Genomic DNA, 18,768 nt, shown 5'->3' with positions numbered 1-18,768 from the left:
TCGTTGTAGTCCTGTAGGAGAATCCGACAGGATAACGATATCGTCAGCATATAGTAGGACTTTGACATTCATACCAGCGACACTTACACCCTCTGGGAGGATGTTGGGCAAATCATTCACATACAGTGGAAAAAGTAACTGACTAAGAACACATCCCTGTTTGACACCCGTGTCCGTTGAGAAAAGTTCTGAAAATGTGTCACCGTCCCAAACCCTGTATGTATTGCTCTCATATAGTGCCATGAGAACGCGTATCATCTTGCTTGAAAGTCCAACGCTTGACAGACAATTCAATTTCTTGGAATGAGGTCAAAGGCCGCCGAGAAGTCAACAAAAAATGCATATGTAAATTTATTCTTGAGATTGTTCAATTTAACAATATTCACAAGGTTGAAAATGTTTTCAACCGTTGAATAACCCTTCCTGAAGCCTGCCTGAAATTCGTTGAGAATATTGTTATGTTCGAGCCACCCGGATAATCTGTTCAGTAACATTATATTGAAAATTTTTCCTATACTGTCGATTAGGGACAAGGATGGAACGTTAGGATCACCCTTCTTATGTAATAGAACCAGAATAGATTGTCTGAAGGATATTGATATATTTTCACGTAAGAAGATGTGATTGAATACTTTCAATATATTAAGGAAGGAAGCAATTAGGCGCAAATCTGTAGAATTCGTAGGGAATTCCATCTTGACCTGGAGATTTCTTGGACTTAAGGTTGTTGTATTGTCAACCTTGCAATTCACAAAACTCGAATGGGGAATCACGTATGGGATCGACGAAATAAGGCAGACACCAGTTTATATGTTGGAAATCAGATCTAGTCTTCAATATGGAACTGAAATATACTCGGAAATCGTTGGAGTTCAGATTATTTTTCTGGCGTGAAGCCCGATTCTTCAGCGAATTTGATATATTCCACCAGTCCTTCCCATCCTTTACATAATCCAACATTTTGAGGTTTTCATTGAAGTATTCCATATTCTTACTATTGCACAGTCTCATGAATCTCGATCTCGTAGAATAGTAACGCTTTCTATTATCAGATGTATGATTCAACCGAAATTCTCTCAAACGTTTGCGCATAGTGCGTCTAAGCCGATAACAGGCCCAATCGAACCACCCCTGTTTCGGTTCAAAAATTCTTTTGCTCCTTCCAACAACTTGTGCCTGCCTTATTCTTTCCGTTATCGAGTATAACATTTCGTCCACCGTCATATCACTGTCGAATTGCATTGTACCTGAGAGTTCAGTTATATTGCGGACGAACTGTCCACTTTTCTTAGGGTTCCAATAAAGCCTCACAAGGGAAATGTCATTCCTTATACTACGATATGTTCTTGGAAAATTAAACTCAAGGCAAAGAGGCATATGGTCCGAAAAGGGTTCTGATGGAATAGTAAGTTCTCGGACGTAAGGTAATAGATCGAATGAACAAAAGGAGTAGTCGATAACACAGCTTCCCATTGCGCCACAGAAACTAAATTCCCATTGCGCCACAGAAACTAAATTTTGTCAAGATGTTATTTCTACAAAAAATTTATGAAGCATTTCATAGTTGAGGAGAGAAATATTTTGCAAAATCTCCCAAAACATAAAGAATTCTCCCAATCTACCGAACAGTAAAAAAATTACCATTTTTGGGTAGACTCGTGTTCATAATTGTATATAGCCCCCATATAAAGCGACCCCCATATTTCAATTCTGGCTCTATAATTACCGCACAAAAGTTCGTATCGGTTCGTAATTATTTTTTCCCTATATATACCGGCCAAGAACTGAATATATACGTATTTAATCGGCCTTTGTTTTATCTACTATATATCCCGCAGTGACTAACTTACGATTTAGAAGATGATGTTAAGATGTTTTAAAGGGTGATACGGTCAAAATTTGGTCAATATAAACATGACGTATTTCTTTCAATTTTGCATTTAAAAACCTGAACACCCCTCATTTTGAAGGTGTGTGTGTGTAGAATGTTGCTCCTATTTTGATTTTGGAATTCACTCTTCAGTTGTCAAAATGCCGTCCAAGCAAGAAGAGCAGCGTATCAAAATTTTGCTCGCGCATCGCGAAAATCCGAGCTACTTGCACGCAAAGCTGGTAAAATCGCTAAAAGTTACCAAATCAACCGTTACAAATGTAATTAAAGTGTTTGGGGAACGTTTGTCGACAGACAGGAAGTCTGGATCGGGGGGAAATCGAATACCGGAAGCCGCTGAGACGACAAAGAGAGTTGCCGGTAGTTTCAAGCGAAACCCTAACCTCTCTCTCCGAGATGCCGCAAATAAGCTGGATGTATCGTCTACAACCGTACATCGAGCCAAAAAACGAGCCGGACTATCGACTTACAAGAAGGTAGTGACTCCAAATCGCGATGATAAACAAAATACGACGCCCAAAGCGCGATCCCCGACGATGCTGACGAAGTTTGACTGCGTGGTAATGGACGACGAAACCTACGTCAAAGCCGACTACAAGCAGCTTCCGGGACAGGAGTTTTATACGGCAAAAGGAAGTGGAAAGGTAGCAGATATTTTCAAGCACATAAAACTGTCAAAGTTCGCAAAGAAATATCTGGTTTGGCAAGCCATCTGTACCTGTGGTTTGAAAAGCAGCATTTTCATAGCTTCCGGGACTGTCAACCAAGAAATTTACGTGAAAGAGTGGTTGAATAAACGTCTGCTGCCTTTCCTGAAGAAACACGGTTGTTCCGTACTGTTTTGGCCGGATTTGGCATCTTGCCATTACGGTAAAAAGGCCATGGAGTGGTACGCCGCCAACAACGTGCAGGTGGTTCCCAAGGACAAGAACCCTCCCAACACGCCAGAGCTACGCCCAATTGAGAATTACTGGGCTATTGTCAAGCGGAACCTAAAGAAGACCAAAAAAACTGCTAAGGACGAGCAGCAGTTCAAGGCAAACTGGCTGTACAATACTTTTTATACCCTCCACCATAGGATGGGGGTATATTAACTTTGTCATTCCGTTTGTAACACATCGAAATATTGCTGTAAGACCCCATAAAGTATAAATATTCTGGGTCGTGGTGAAATTCTAAGTCGATCTGAGCATGTCCGTCCGTCCGTCCGTCTGTTGAAATCACGCTAACTTCCGAACGAAACAAGCTATCGACTTGAAACTTGGCACAAGTAGTTGTTATTGATGTAGGTCGGACGGTATTGCAAATGGGCCATATCGGTCCACTTTTACGTATAGCCTCTATATAAACGGACCCCCAAATTTGGATTGCGAATCCTCTAAGAGAAGCAAATTTCATCCGATCCGGCTGAAGTTTGGTACATGGTGTAAGTAAGTCTCTAATGACCATGCGAAAATTGGTCGAAATCGGTCCATAATTATATATAGCCCCTATATAAAGCGATCAACCGATTTGGCTTGCGGAGCCTCTAGGAGAATCAAATTTCATCCGATCCGACTGAATTTTGGTACATGGTGTAAGTATATGGTCTCTTATGACCATGTAAAAATTGGTCAACATCGGTCCATAATTATATATAGCCGCCATATAAACCGATCACCAGATTTGACCTCCGGAGCCTCTTGGAAGACCAAAATTCATCTGATTCAGTTCAAATTTGCTACGTGGTGTTAATATATGGCCTCAAACAACCATGCAAAAATTGGTCAAAATCGGTCCATAATTATATATAGGCCACATATAAACCGACCCCCGGAGTTGACCTCCGGAGCCCCTTGGAAGAGCAAAATTCATCCGATTCGGTTGAAATTTAGTACGTGATGTTAGTATATTGTATTCAACAACCATGCAGGAATTGGTTCATATCAGTCCATAATTATATATAGCACCCATATAAACCGATTCCCAGATTTGACCTCCGGTGCCTTATGGAGAAGCAAAATTTATCCGATCTGGTTGAAATTTGGTACGTGGTGGTAGTATATGATATTTAACAACCATGCCAAAAGTGGTCCATATCAGTCCATAATCATATATAGCCACCATATAAACCGATCCCGAGATTTGGTTTTGGAGCCTCTTGGAGGAGCAAATTTCATCCAAGTCAGTTGAAATTTGGTACATTGTGTTAGTATATGGCCGTTAACAATCATGCCTAACTAGGTCCATATCGGTCTATAGTTATATATAGCCCTCAGATAAATCGATCCCCAATCACACAAAAATTGGTCCATATCAAGTTCATAATTGTATATAGCCCTTATATAAGCGACCCCCATATTTCAATTCTGGCTCTCTATGAATCGTGCAAAAAGTCCATATCGATTCGTAATTATTTGTAGACGTACCTATACATAACTTTTTTGTCTAATATATACCACGTATGGACTAACTCACAATTTAGAAAACGATGTTAAGAAGTTTTCAGATACCACAACCCAAGTAATTCGATTGTGAATGACATTCTTTCGTAGAAGTTTCTACGCAATCCATGGTGAAGGGTACATAAGATTCGGCCTGGCCGAACTAACGGCCGTATATACTTGTTTATAACTCACTTCTTTCACATTTAATTTTTAATTTAAACTTTTATGTTTCAAATAGGTTAAAAACAGAGTAAGAATTAATAAAATGGAGCAAATTATTAAAATTTTCGTGAAAAAATTGCTACATCCATTCTAGAAAAATTGAGAATTTTTGAAAATATTTGAGAGCAATGGTTTCGTACAAGCTTTAGTATATATTAAAAATCATAAAAAATTATATTTTTTTATTTGTTTATATCACACAGTTATTTAATTCACATCCAAAACACAGAATTCGGATCACAACTTAAGAAATGATGCAAATTCGATGCAACGGCTGTTTAAATGGTAAACATCCGTCCTATGACAACCCCATGTTAAATTCATCGCTTCGGCGCCAATTTTGCACCACTTCCGGATCCAAAAATCACATTTTCACTACTTTTTTGGTAACGCTTTTTTTGCTGGGATGTAAATGTAATCCGGAGTGATGCCAACTAATGAAAGTTTTTGTTAGGATGTTGTCAAAATTTTATTTCTATAGAAAATTTTGTCGGAATTTTATTTCTATAGAAAAATTTGTCAAAATTTTATTTCTATAGAAAACATCAAAAACATCAAAAAATTGGTAGAATTCTACCAACTGTGGCAACCGTGAAATCACATTTCATTTGCATTTGCAATAAAAATTCATTGATCATGATTCTGTATCGATTTACATTCACAGTAACGCATCGTCCTTCCTCATTTTTAAGGAAATGATTCCACCAGCCCATAGATCGCACCAAACAGTACATTCATCGGAATGTATTTGTAATTTTAGGACGGCGTGTGGATTATATTTGCTCCAAATAGGGCAATTTTACCTGTTGGCATATCCTTTCAACCAAAAATGCGCCACATCACTGAAGATAATTTTGCGGTAAAAAAAGCGTATAAACATTTTTAATTGAACATTATTTTTGTTTTCCACGATTTGCAAGAGTTGTTCATGATATTTTGCCACACAATATTGGGCAGAGACGTCACTTTAAACCGTCAAAGCAGCTGTCAGACAACAGAGTGATTCATATCATAAAAAAAACACTCTTTCCATTGTCTGAGTAGTCCATCATTTTTTATCGTTTCTTTCTCAAAGGAGAGCAAAAGACTGGTTATAGCAATTCCTCTTTGGGATTTTTACACCTACTTCGATACATCATTTTTCACAGATAGATCCATGGAATAATAAGTTTGTGCATTTGTATGTAACGCCAAGAAGGAAAAGTCGATTTAGCGATGTCCGTCTGTCTGTTGGTGTATTTTTGTGTGCAAAGTACAGCTCGCAGTTTTAGTCCGATTGTAAATTTGGTATAGGGTCCTGTTTCGGCTCAAAGACGATCCCTATTGATTTTGGAAAAAATCGGTTCAGATTTAGATATAGCTGCCATATATATTTTTCACCGATCTGGTCATAATTGGCGTGTATATCAACCGATCTTCCTCAAATTCCGTACATTCGAATATTTTATGAGTCTCAAAAAACTTGCAAAATATCAGCTAAATCGGTTCAGATTTAGATATAGCTCCCATATATAGCTTTCGCCCGATTTACACTCATTTGCCCGCAGAGGCCAATTTTTTGCTCCGATTTAGTTGAAATTTCGCACAGGGAGTAGAATTAGCATTGTAGCTATGTGTGCCAAATTTGTTTGAAATCAGTTCAGATTTAGATATAGCTCCCAAATATATAGTTTTCGCCCGATTTACACTCATTTGCCCGCAGAGGCCAATTTTTTGCTCCGATTTAGTTGAAATTTTGCACAGGGAGTAGAATTAGCATTGTAGCTATGTGTGCCAAATTTGTTTGAAATCAGTTCAGATTTAGATATAGCTCCCATATATAGCTTTCGCCCGATTTACACTCATATGACCACAGAGGCCAATCTTTTACTCCGATTTAATTGAAATTTTGCACAGGGAGTAGAATTAGCATTGTAGCTATGTGTGCCAAATTTGTTTGAAATCAGTTCAGATTTAGATATAGCTCCCATATATAGCTTTCGCCCGATTTACACTCATTTGCCCGCAGAGGCCAATTTTTTGCTCCGATTTAGTTGAAATTGTGCACAGGGAGTAGAATTAGCATTGTTGCTATGTGTGTCAAATTAGGTTGAAATCGGTTCAGATTTAGATATAGCTCCCATATATATGTTTTTCTGATTTCGACAAAAATTGTCAAAATACCAACATTTTCCTTGTAAAAGCGACACTGCTTAGTCGAAAAGTTGTAAAATTTACTCACATTTTCCTAAACTTCTAATACATATATATCGGGCAATAAATCATAAATAAACTTTTGCGAAGTTTCCTTAAAATTGCTTCAGATTTCAATGTTTCCCATATTTTTTTTTTTTACTAACATTGTGTTCCACCATTAGCCGACTTAAATTTTGAGTCTATAGATTTTGTAGAAGTCAAATTCTGTCTAGATCGAGTGATATTTAAATGTATGTATTTGGGACAAACTTTTATATATAGCCCCCAACACATTTGGCGGATGTGATATGGTATCGAAAATTTAAATCTACAAAGTGGTGCAGGGTATAATATAGTCGGCCCCGCCCGACTTTAGACTTTCCTCACTTGTTTTTTACTAAAATTGTGTTCCACCCTAGTGCATTAGCCAACTTAAATTTTGAGTCTATAGATTTTGTAGAAGTCTATCAAAGTCTGTCCAGATCGAGTGATATTTAAATGTATGTATTTGGGACAAACCTTTAGATATAGCCCCGAACACATTTGACGGAAGTGATATGGTATCGAAAATTTAGATCTACAAAGTTGTGCAGGGTATAACATAGTCGGCCCCGCCCGACTTTAGACTTTCCTTACTTGTTTCTTAATACAAATATTTTGGAAAAAATGGAAATCACCATAGCTTAATTTCTTACTTTCAGATCTTTTAAAATTATTTAATTCCATTGCCGAGAATTATGGTAAAAATATGCTATTGTACGCTGGACCCTATACATTTGTGATAACTACAGATCCTGTTGTCGTTAAAGATATTCTGTCATCAAAACTAAGTATAGATAAAACAGATCTTGGTTACGACGGTCTTTCCAATGCAATTGACCGGGGCCTGATTACTATATCAAGTGAGTATCACTTGGTGAAGTTTTATGACCCTTTAAGAAAAATGAAAGAGTTAAATTTTACATGGTTTGGTTTTTGCAAACTTCCAGATGGTCATTGGATCCGTGATCGAAAGATAATGAATACAGCTTTCAAAATTGGATGTTTAATGGAGTTTATGAGAGCATTTAATAGAAAAGCTAATGATTTACTCAAAGAGATTGATATGGACATAGAACAGGGCAATGAGACATATTTGATCCATTTGCTGCGAGAAGTGTCACTTAATGTTTCATTGGGTAAGTATGTGAGTTTAGAGTTTTTCAGTGGATTCGTGAGGATATTTGAAAGTCGATTCTCGATCGATAAGCGACTCTTTAAAAGCCTGAAACTGTCATTGTTAGTCCTCTGTTTTTAGATAGCCGAGGATTTATTGAAATAATGAAATTCTCTCTTGTGATTTTATGATGAAAACCAATCCTAGGTAAGGTAAGTTGAGGTGATAAACTGTTTATCAAGAGTATTTGTGCCTTACCTTCAGCAATATCGTATCGAGAATAATGACTCACCATGATCCGACGATTTCGGTTACCATACATAAAATTTTTTTATAAGAATTATCACTCAGCAAATTATAGTTTTTGATTATTTCTCGCAAACTCCAATTTGTATTTCTACGATTCAGAAAATATTAGTAATGTCAGAATTGACAATAGATGCCTAAGTTCGGGATATACGCATCGGACAATTCATATATCACAGTCTCATTCCGTAGATTACATTTTGCAGTAGTGCCCACCAAACATCATTTACGAAAGTGTTGATTAACTTCTTTAAGTGTAGCTGAATCGCATTGATTACTCTTGGAAGTTTATTCGGAGTGGGCTCTTTCGATTTCAACGTGCGATAGGATGTTTGTGCATTTCACAAGTTTCCATTTCAATGTGGAAGGCCGCCCAGGACAGCCGAATAAGTTGGAAGGTGCTGAATTGGAGGCATTACTCAAAATTTACACTCCAAGACATATCCCATCGATTGAAACTACTGGGAATGAATAAAGACCAAACATATTAGGTATCGTATGAGTTGAAGCCTAGAGATGTCGACAGCTTTCTAGGCAACACTAGAAAGGCTTTTTTGCATCACATCATTGCTGATGATGAAAAATGGATCCATTAATGTAACGTGATTTTTTGATCGGCTGAGATAAGCTCAGTTGCCTCCAGGATATCTGTAAGGACTCACTAAACTTTTCGGAATTAGAACATAAGTGTTTACGACTTTCGTGTGATATATAAGGATCTCTCATGACCTGATGGGATGAGGCATTCGGGATGTCGTTGAGTTGTCCATAATCGGGTACTGGTTCATAGATAATCTGCAAGTTGTAAGTACTTCGATTCTTAGGTTGCTTAGAGGTTGATGCTTAGAGGTCGGTTAGATGATGATCGCACACAATCGTTTTTTTTCAGATTCAATCACAAAATTAATTGATCCAATTAATTTTTTAATTGAAATGTCTTCAATCACGAAAATGATAGTATCAATCACAGTTTTAATTGAGCATCAAAAAAAAATACTTGATTAAAAAATTAGTTGATTTCATTAGCAAATTTCAATTAATTTTTTTATACCCACCACCATAGAACGGTGACGGGGGTATAATAAGTTTGTCATTCCGTTTGTAACACATCGAAATATCGATTTCCGACTATATAAAGTATATATATTCTTGATCAGGGAGAAATTCTAAGACGATATAGCCATGTCCGTCTGTCTGTCTGTTGTAATCACGCTACAGTCTTCAATAATAAAGCAATCGTGTTGAAATTTCGCACAAACTCGTCTTTTGTCTGCAGGCAGGTCAAGTTCGAAGATGGGCTATATCGGTCCAAGTTTTGATATAGTCCCCATATAAACCGACATCCCGATTTGGGGTCTTGGGCTTATAAAAACCTTAGTTTCTATCCAATTTGCCTGAAATTGGAAATCTAAAGGTATTTTATGACCACAAAGAGGTGTGCCAAAAATGGTGAGTATCGGTCCATGTTTTGGTATATCCCCCATATAGATCGATCTCCCGATGTGGGGTCTTGGGCTTATAGAATCCGTAGTTTTTATCCGATTTGCCTGAAATTGGAAATCTAGGGGTATTTTATAACAATAAAGAGGTGTGACGAAAATGGTGAGCATCGGTCCATGTTTTGGTATAGCCCCCATATAGACCGATCTCCAGTTTTTACTTCTTGGGCGTCTAAAATCTGTGGTTTTTAGTCAATTTGCCTGAAATTGGAAATCTAAAGGTATTTTATGACCACAAAGAGGTGTGCCAAAAATGGTGAGTATCGGCCAATGTTTTGGTACATCCCCCATATAGACCGATCTCCCGCTATGGGGTCATGGGCTTATAGAATCCGTAGTTTTTATCCTATTTGCCTCAAAATGGAAATCTACAGGTATTTTATGACCACAAAGAGGTGTGCCAAAAATGGCGAGTATCGATCAATGTTTTGGAATATCCCCCATATAGATCGATCTCCTGATTTGGGGTCTTTCGCTTATAGAAACCGTAGTTTTCATCCAATTTGCGCGAAATTGAAAATCTAGAGATATTTTAGAACCCTCAAGAGGTGTGCTGAAAATGATGAGTATCGGACCATGTTTTTATATAGCCCCCATATAGACCGATCTCCAGATTTTATTCTTGGGCTTATAGAAACCGTAGTTTTTATCCAACTTGCCTCAAATTGGAAATCTAGAGGTATTTTAGGACCACAAAAAGGTATGCCGAAAATGGTGAGTATAGGTCCATGTTTTAATATAGCCATCAGATAGACCAATCTCCCGATATTACTTTTTGGGCTTCTAGAAACCGTAATTGTTGTCCACTTTTCCTGATATCGAAAATCTAGAGGTTTTTAGGAATATAAATAGGTGTGCAAGAAATGATTTTTTTAGGCTTCTAGAATCCGTAGTTTTTATCTAATTTGCCTGAAATGAGAAATCTAGAGGTATTTTAGAACCTTAAGTATGAGAGCCGAAAATGGCGTGTATTGGTCCATGTTGTGGTTTATCTCCCAAATAGACCGATCTCCCGATTTTACTTCTTGGGCTTTTAGAAACCATAGTTTTTATCAAATGTGCATGAAATTTTAAGTCTAGAAGTATTTTAGGAACATAAAGAGGTGTGCCGAAAATGGTGAATATCGGTCCATGTGCACTGATAATGAAAATTGCTTGAAACTGAATTATAGTTTCCAGATTTTACTTCTGGTAATCATTTAAATAATGGGGGTAAAAATCTACAGATGTTAGATTTTAAATCAAGGCGTTATTTCATCGTTTTATTGTACACTTGCACACGATGTTTATGATTCCTCTAAAACTCAAACAAATATGGTTCTTATAAATACAGAATCGGATCTAGTCTTCATAGGTAAAATCTTTGAATTTATCTTCGGGAAGTGTACTGGTTGAACTGATCTGCTTGTCACCAAATCACCCTGAAATTTTCACAGGAAACTATAATATTTGATTCATGGTGTTGGGTATTTAAGATTCGGCCCGGCCGAACTTACTGCTTTATATACTTGTTTATTGATTCAATTAAATTTTTAATTAAAAACGGAACTATTTTTAATCGATATACTAGATTTAATCATTTCCTAGAACTATTTTTAATCCTTTTTATACCCTCCACCATAGACCCCATAAAGTATATATATTCTGAGTCGATCTAAGCATGTCCGTCCGTATGTTGAAATCACGCTAACTTCCGAACGAAACAAGCTATCGACTTGAAATTTGGAACAAGTAGTTACTATTGATGTAGGTCGGATGGTATTGCAAATGGGCCATATCGGTCTACTTTTACGTATAGTCCGCATATAAACGGACCCCCAGATTTGGCTTGCGGAGCAAATTTCATCCGATCATGCTGAAATTTGGTACATGGTGTTAGTATATGGTCTTTAACAACCATGCAAAAATTGGTCCATATCGGTCCATAATTATATATAGCCCCCATATAAACCGATCCCCCGATTTGGCTTGCAGAGCCTCTAAGAGAAACAATTTTCATCTGATCCGGCTGAAATTTGGTACATGGTGTCAATATATGGTCTCTAACAACCATGCAAAAATTGGTCCATATCGGTCCATAATTATATATAGCCCCCATATAAACCGATCCCCCGATTTGGCTTGCAGAGCCTCTAAGAGAAACAATTTTCATCTGATCCGGCTGAAATTTGGTACATGGTGTTAGTATATGGTGTCTAACAACCATGCAAAAATTGGTCCATATCGGTCCATAATTATATATAGCCCCCATATAAACCGATCACCAGATTTGACCTCCGGAGCCTCTTAGAAGACCAAAATTCATCTGATTCAGTTGAAATTTGGTACGTGATGTTAATATATGGCCTCAAACACCCGTGCAAAAATTGGTCGATATCGGTACATAATTATATATAGGCCCCATATAAACCGATCCCCAGATTTGACCTCCGGAGCACCTTGGGAGAGCAAAATTCTTCCCATTCGGTTGAAATTTGGTACGTGATGTTAGTATAGGGTATCCAACAACCATGCAGGAATTGGTTCCTATCAGTCCATAATAATATATAACTCCCATATAAATCGATCACCAGATTTGACCTCCGGTGCCTTTTGAAGAAGCAAAATTCATCCGATCTGGTTGAAATTTGGTACGTGGTGGTAGCATATGATATTTAACAACCATGTGAGTTGAAATTTGTGGATGACAGTCTTTCGTAGAAGTTTCTACGCAATCCATGGTGGAGTGTACATAAGATTCGGCCTGGCCGAACTTACGGCCGTATATACTTGTTTTAGCTGTCTTACTCTTTTTATACCCTCCACCATAGGATGGGGGTATATTAACTTTGTCATTCCGTTTGTAACACAGCGAAATATTGCTCTAAGACCCCATAAAGTATATATATTCTGGGTCGTGGTGAAATTCTGAATCGATCTGAGCATGTCCGTCTGTTGAAATCACGCTAACTTCCGAACGAAACAAGCTATCGACTTGAAACTTGGCACAATTAGTTGTTATTGATGTAGGTCGGATGGTATTGCAAATGGGCCATATCAGTCCACTCTTACGTATAGCCCCCATATAAACGGACCCCCAAATTTGGCTTGCGATTGCTCTAAGAGAAGCAAATTTCATCCAATCCGGCTGAAATTTGGTACATGGTGTTAGTATATGGTCTCTAACAACCATGCAAGAATTGGTCCATATCGGTCCATAATTATATATAGCCCCCATATAAACGGTTCCCCAGATTTGATCTCCGGAGCCTCTTGGAGGAGCAAAATTCATCCGATCCGGTTGAAATGTGCAACGTGGTGTTAGTATAAGGCCGCTAATAACCATGCCAAAAATTGGTCCATATCGGTCTATAGTTATATATAGCCGATCCCCAATCACACAAAAATTGGTCCTTATCGGTTCATAATCATGGTTGCCACTCGAGTCAAAAATAATCTACCAAAATTTTATTTCTATAGAAAATTTTTTTAAAATTTTATTTCTATACAAAATTTTGTCAAAATTTTATTTCTAAAGAAAATTTTGTTAAAATGTTATTAGGTTCGTAATCATGGCTGCCACTCGAGCCAAAAATAATCTACCAAAAATCTACCATTTGTATAGAAAATTTTGTCAACATTTTATTTCCAAATAAAAATTTGTCAAAATTTTATTTATATAGAAAATTGTGTTAAAATTTTATTTCTATAGAAAATTTTATTAAAATTTTATATCTATAGAAAATTTTGTCAAAATTGTATGTCTATAGAAAATTTTGTCAAACTGAATTATATACGTATTTGATCGATCTTTTTTGATTTAATATATACCACGTATGGACTTACATACAATTTAGAAGACGGTGTTAGGAGGTTTTAAGATACCTTGCCATCGGCAAGCGTTACCGCAACTTAAGTAATCCGATTGTGGATGGCACTGTTTAGAAGAAGTTTCTACGCAATCCATGGTGGAGGGTACATAAGCTTCGGCCTGGCCGAACTTACGGCCGTATATACTTGTTTCTTTTTCATATGGGGCCGTTTTGCCGCGATTTCGACCTTCAAATGCTCCAATAACGCCATATAATAGTCACGTTTGATGGTTTTTCCCTTCTCAAGATAATCGATAAAAATTATTCCATGCGCATCCCAAAAAAGCAGAGGCTATTACTTTGCCAGCGGACTTTTGAGTCTTTCCACGCTTCGGAGATGGTTCGCTGTCCACTCAGCCGACTGTCGATTGGACTCAGGAGTGTAGTAATGAAGCCATGTTTCATCCATTGTCACATATCGACGGAAAAACTCGGGTGTATTACGAGTTAACAGCTGCAAACACCGCTCAGAATCATCAACACGTTGTTGTTTTTGGTCAAGCTCGCGCGGCACCCATTTTGCAGAGAGCAAATATTGAGGAATGATGTGACCAACACGTTCCTTTGATATCTTTAAGGCCTCTGCTATCTCGATCAACTTCATTTTACTGTCATTCAAAATCATTTTGTGGATTTTTTTGATGTTTTCGTCGGCGTTCACCGTCCTCCGTGCTCATTTCACCACGCTTGAATTTTGCATACCAATCAATTATTGTTGATTTCCCTGGAGCAAAGTCCGGAAACTCATTATCAAGCCAAGTTTTTGTTTCCACCGTATTTTTGCCCTTCAGAAAACAGTATTTTATCAAAACACGAAATTCCTTTTTTTCCATTTTTTTTTTCACAATAACAAAAGTTGCTTCACAACAGACGCTCTATCTCACAAACTAATTGACTTACAGACGTCAAATTTTGACACGAATCATTTGAAGATTGGTAGTATATAAAAATAATATGCATTTAATACTAGCGTCGCCATCTATGTGTCAGATCGGGTACTTATCAGCCAACCTGTTAATTTAGTCCATGCGGGATATATAGTAGACAAAAGAAAGGTCGATTAAATACGTATATATTTAGTTCTTGACCGGTATATATAGGAAAGAAATAATTACGAACCGATATTTCTATAGACAATGTTGTCAACATTTTATTTCTATATTGAAATTTGGCAAAATTTTATTTCTGTAGAACATTTTGTCAAAATGTTATTTATTGTTGTTGTTTTTTTGATTTCAGCTTAAGACTATGCATTGACTAAACTACAAGTGTAGCTTAACCAACAGAGGAAAATAATGTTTGTCAAATTTATTTGGGCAAAGCCCTATAGACTGCAAGATGGTTGGATGTACAGCTGCTTCCTCATAAAAAATCGCTTCTGTAACATATACTCCCAAACATATTTTGCTTCAAGCATATACATTTTTGGGTATTGCCCAAACATTTATATGTTTGATCTCTTCCAATATATAATATGTTTGAAAGCATATTGGTCTAAACAATATATGTTTGGTTAGTCTAAGTTCCAAACATTTTGTATTTTTGCATCCAAATTCAATAATGTTGTCTTCCAAAAAACAATATGTTATTTTGTGAACATATAATATGTTTGGAAGCATTTTGCACCCAAAAATATTATATGCTTAAAAATATTCTCCCAGACAATATTGTGCTCAAAATTTTATTTATTTATTTATATATTTACAATCATAATGAATTATGAAAATAAACAGGTAATATAGGTGCTAACAACATAGGTTTTCGACCTGAATGCTCAAAATTTTGTTTCTGCCTAATTGTATATTCCCCATCTTTCTCACTTCCACGACATTTTTTAGTTCTTAGCACCTTTTTCTGTAATACAAACATTGTAGAAGAAATTATTCAATTTTTTTTATTTTAATTTTACCTTTTGCCTGACTGGGATTCGAACAGCGGATCACACAGTTTGTAAGGATCAAGAAGTAGCTGATCAATTGCCCAAGGAAAAATAAAATGTTAATTTTGTAGTAACAAGCAACAACCACCAACTTAATTCAATATCGCTCCCTGTTAAATAGCGCTCCAAGCTACTAAACACATATATGTTTATAGGCTATTTCTAAATTAATATATGTTTGCATCCAAGCATATTATATTTACAAACATTTTATGTCCCAAACATAATATGTTCTAACATATTAACATATATGTCCCAAACATGTTATGCTAGTTTATGAACATTATATGCTTGCACTCAAAAATATTGTGTTTAAAAATTTGCGTTCCAAACATATAATGTTTATAGCCAAACATATGAAAAACAGTCTTTTTCATCCGTGCACATTCCTCATCAGCATCCTCTACTTGCAGCAAAACTATCAAGCAATTAATTTTATTTATTGTAAAAAAGTTTGTCAAAATATTATTTCTATAGAGAATTTTGTCAAAATTTTATTTCTATAGAGAATTTATTCAAAATTTTATTGCTGTAGAAAATTTGGTCAAAATTTGATTTCTATAGACATTTTAGTCAAAATTTAATTTCTATAGAGAATTTATTCAAAATTTTATTTCTGTAGAAAATTTTTTCAACATTTTATTTCTATTAAAAAAGTTTGTCAAAATTGTATTTCTATACAGAATTTATTCAAAATTTTATTTCCATAGAAAATTTTGTCAACATTTTATTACTATCAACAATTTTTCTAAAGAAAATATTGTTAAAAATTTATTTCTGTAGAAAACTTGTGAAATGCCTCTTAATTGGAGAGAAATATTTTGCAAAATCTTCCAAAATATCAAGAATACTCGCAATCTACCAAACAATAAAATATCAAACATTTTTGGCAGAATTCTTCCAACTGTGGCAACCGTGGCACATACACGCAAATCCATAAATCGTCACCTATCACTTTGTACCACAATCGTATTTTTGAGAGCATTTCTTTCGACACAAGCATTTGTTTAAAAAGTGTGTTGAATCCAATGCAAATAAATTTTTTTACCGACCCAGTGTTCATGCAATATTGAATGTATGCTGGTCCCATTAATGCCTGAGGTTGTCTCAATCCTCTCTTAGGTCACATGACAATGGTTTCCGGAATAAGAACTGATTTAGGCGACCTTCATGAAATTGGTCTTAGAGTGAACTAGGACCTCGTTTGATTTCACCATATTATCGATAAACACTGGTCCATGCTAGAGCTAAAAATAGAATTAATCTCATCGAGACACTTTTGTTCAATACAGTCACGTCGAAATTTGTCAAAAAAAATAATCGTACGAAAATGTTCCATTTTCCTGAAAAAAATTGTCGTGGGACAAAAGATTGTATGTTCTTAAAATACAAATACTAATTTTGCTTAGCATAGAAGATGCATTTCTCTGCTATAAAGATTTTCCTTGTCCAAAAATCAATAAACTTTTCAATGAATCCATTTTGTCCTTATAGTAAAGTGATTTGAAGCAAACATGGATATCCTAACATGTAAGAAAACTTTGTTTGACTAAAGTCAACTCGGCTATAATAATTCTAAAAAATTATCCAAAATTAATTAAATTGTCTTTAAATTGTCAATTTTTTATATCTTGGCTACAAAGTAAACAAACGTTTAAAAATAGGAGTGGTTTTCCAATACAGTTACCCCTATAATCCGCACACTCGCTAGCCCTCAATTATATATTTCTCATATATTTTTTTAAAATTTTAATTTTAAAATTAAAATATATTGTATTACTTTTCACAAGCATCCAATGATTTGTCGTTATATACTTAATTTATAAATTCTAAATTATAATTTAACAACTTTTGATTTTTTCTACTGAAATTTTATGTGAAAAATTAAAATGTATTTACCTTTTCCATCAATTAGAGGACCAAATCCAGTAATCAATTGTAATTTGTTATGGGCAAAAGAATTGAATGACGATCCTGCCACCGTCGGTATAGCCAAATGAGCACAAGAATAACGTAAAAGACATAGGAAACCATTTCGAATGAACGGATGGCGGAACGTTACTAAATTAAGTTTTTCAAAAACATTCAGCAATGGTCCCTTTAATATTGCATTTACCTATAAAAACATATTTTTCCATAAATATCAGAATTATGTATTAACATTAAAATTTAGTATTTTCGTATTTCAATCTTAACATAAATAAATATTCCATAGATATTGATGTAAACTGAAAGTAAACTGATTGAAATTCCAATGATTGCTTTTGCATACCATTTGCATATACTTTATATAGAGTGGGAAATCGATTTTTTCGATGTGTTACAAAAGGAATGGAAAACTTATCCAATCGGCTCTCAAGCACGGTTGCCACTCGAGTCAAAAATAATTGCATATTATTTGATATAGCGTAACCCGGCCCGCTTCGCTGCGCCTTCCGAAGCGTATTTGGAGGAACATTTTGCGTTAACTTAGTCAACTATATCCTTCGTGCTGAAAACAAATTCGAAAAGATTTGAATTTTTTTAAACAAATCGGACTACTTGATTTTTTCGTTTATAGGTACAAATACGGCGGGAGAGGGTGTACCTTCTTGTATATTTCTTGTGAATTTTAAGTGTGGTTTGTCAAGGAAAAGTATCCTTCTCCTCAACATATCTGAAAATTAAGCATTATATTATAATAACATACAAAGAATTACTGTTTCCCATCCAATAAATCGGAAAAGGCAAAAGTAGTAAAAAATTTTACCACATTAACATTTGCTAAAATGTTGGAAAATAATGCACCCTCTACGTTGGCTGCCAATTTCATGTAAATTTAAGTTCTTTACTAAAAAGAAGTCTGGCAGAAGCCTGTGCAAAAATCATAAAATTATGTACCGAGTTCCCATTTACGGACAACCCTCTACTTTCAACTTAAGAAAAAAAAACGGACAAAAGGGAACCCTCTCTTTACTAATAAGAAGTCTGGAAGAAAGAAGCCTATGCAAAAATCATAAAATTATATACCGAGTTCCCATTTACGGACAACCCTCTTCTTTCAATTTAAGAGAAAAAACCGACAAAAGGGAACTCTCTTCCCACCTTCGCTCCACTCTGACCTGATATCGGACTATCACGTACCCTATATTAATTTCGCAACTACTCAATGGTCCCTATAAATTCTATCGAAGTAAATCGACAAAGTTTATTTCAATTTTCCCCTTCCCCAACCAGATATCGAAAAATCATATATTAATTTAAAAATCATGTATAAATTTCATCACCTCCTCCCACGTTCCCTGTAAATTCCATTAGATCGGA

The 18,768-nt window shown here is 35.8% G+C and overlaps 2 protein-coding genes across 2 annotated transcripts in view; one reads left to right on the top strand and one right to left on the bottom strand.

Annotated features, from left to right (window-relative positions):
* The window catches only part of LOC142228753 (putative cytochrome P450 313a4), a 170,909-nt gene that overhangs the window by 7,865 nt on the left and 144,276 nt on the right, over positions 1-18,768 (top strand). The window contains exons 2-3 of the mRNA XM_075299262.1: positions 7,416-7,616; positions 7,704-7,892. Coding sequence (XP_075155377.1) covers positions 7,463-7,616; positions 7,704-7,892 — 343 coding nt within the window. The 5' untranslated portion in view covers positions 7,416-7,462. The remainder of the gene's footprint in view (positions 1-7,415; positions 7,617-7,703; positions 7,893-18,768) is intronic.
* LOC142231191 (putative cytochrome P450 313a4) overlaps positions 1-18,768 on the bottom strand; it is a 169,246-nt gene that overhangs the window by 47,373 nt on the left and 103,105 nt on the right. The window contains exon 2 of the mRNA XM_075301809.1: positions 17,365-17,581. Within this exon, the coding sequence (XP_075157924.1) occupies positions 17,365-17,581 (217 nt within the window). The remainder of the gene's footprint in view (positions 1-17,364; positions 17,582-18,768) is intronic.

The sequence above is a fragment of the Haematobia irritans genome, chromosome 3 (assembly GCF_050003625.1).
Source record: "Haematobia irritans isolate KBUSLIRL chromosome 3, ASM5000362v1, whole genome shotgun sequence".
Classification (NCBI taxonomy): Eukaryota; Metazoa; Arthropoda; class Insecta; order Diptera; family Muscidae; genus Haematobia; species Haematobia irritans.
Note: the sequence above shows the minus strand (reverse complement) of the source record. Positions and strands in the feature narration are given on the sequence as shown.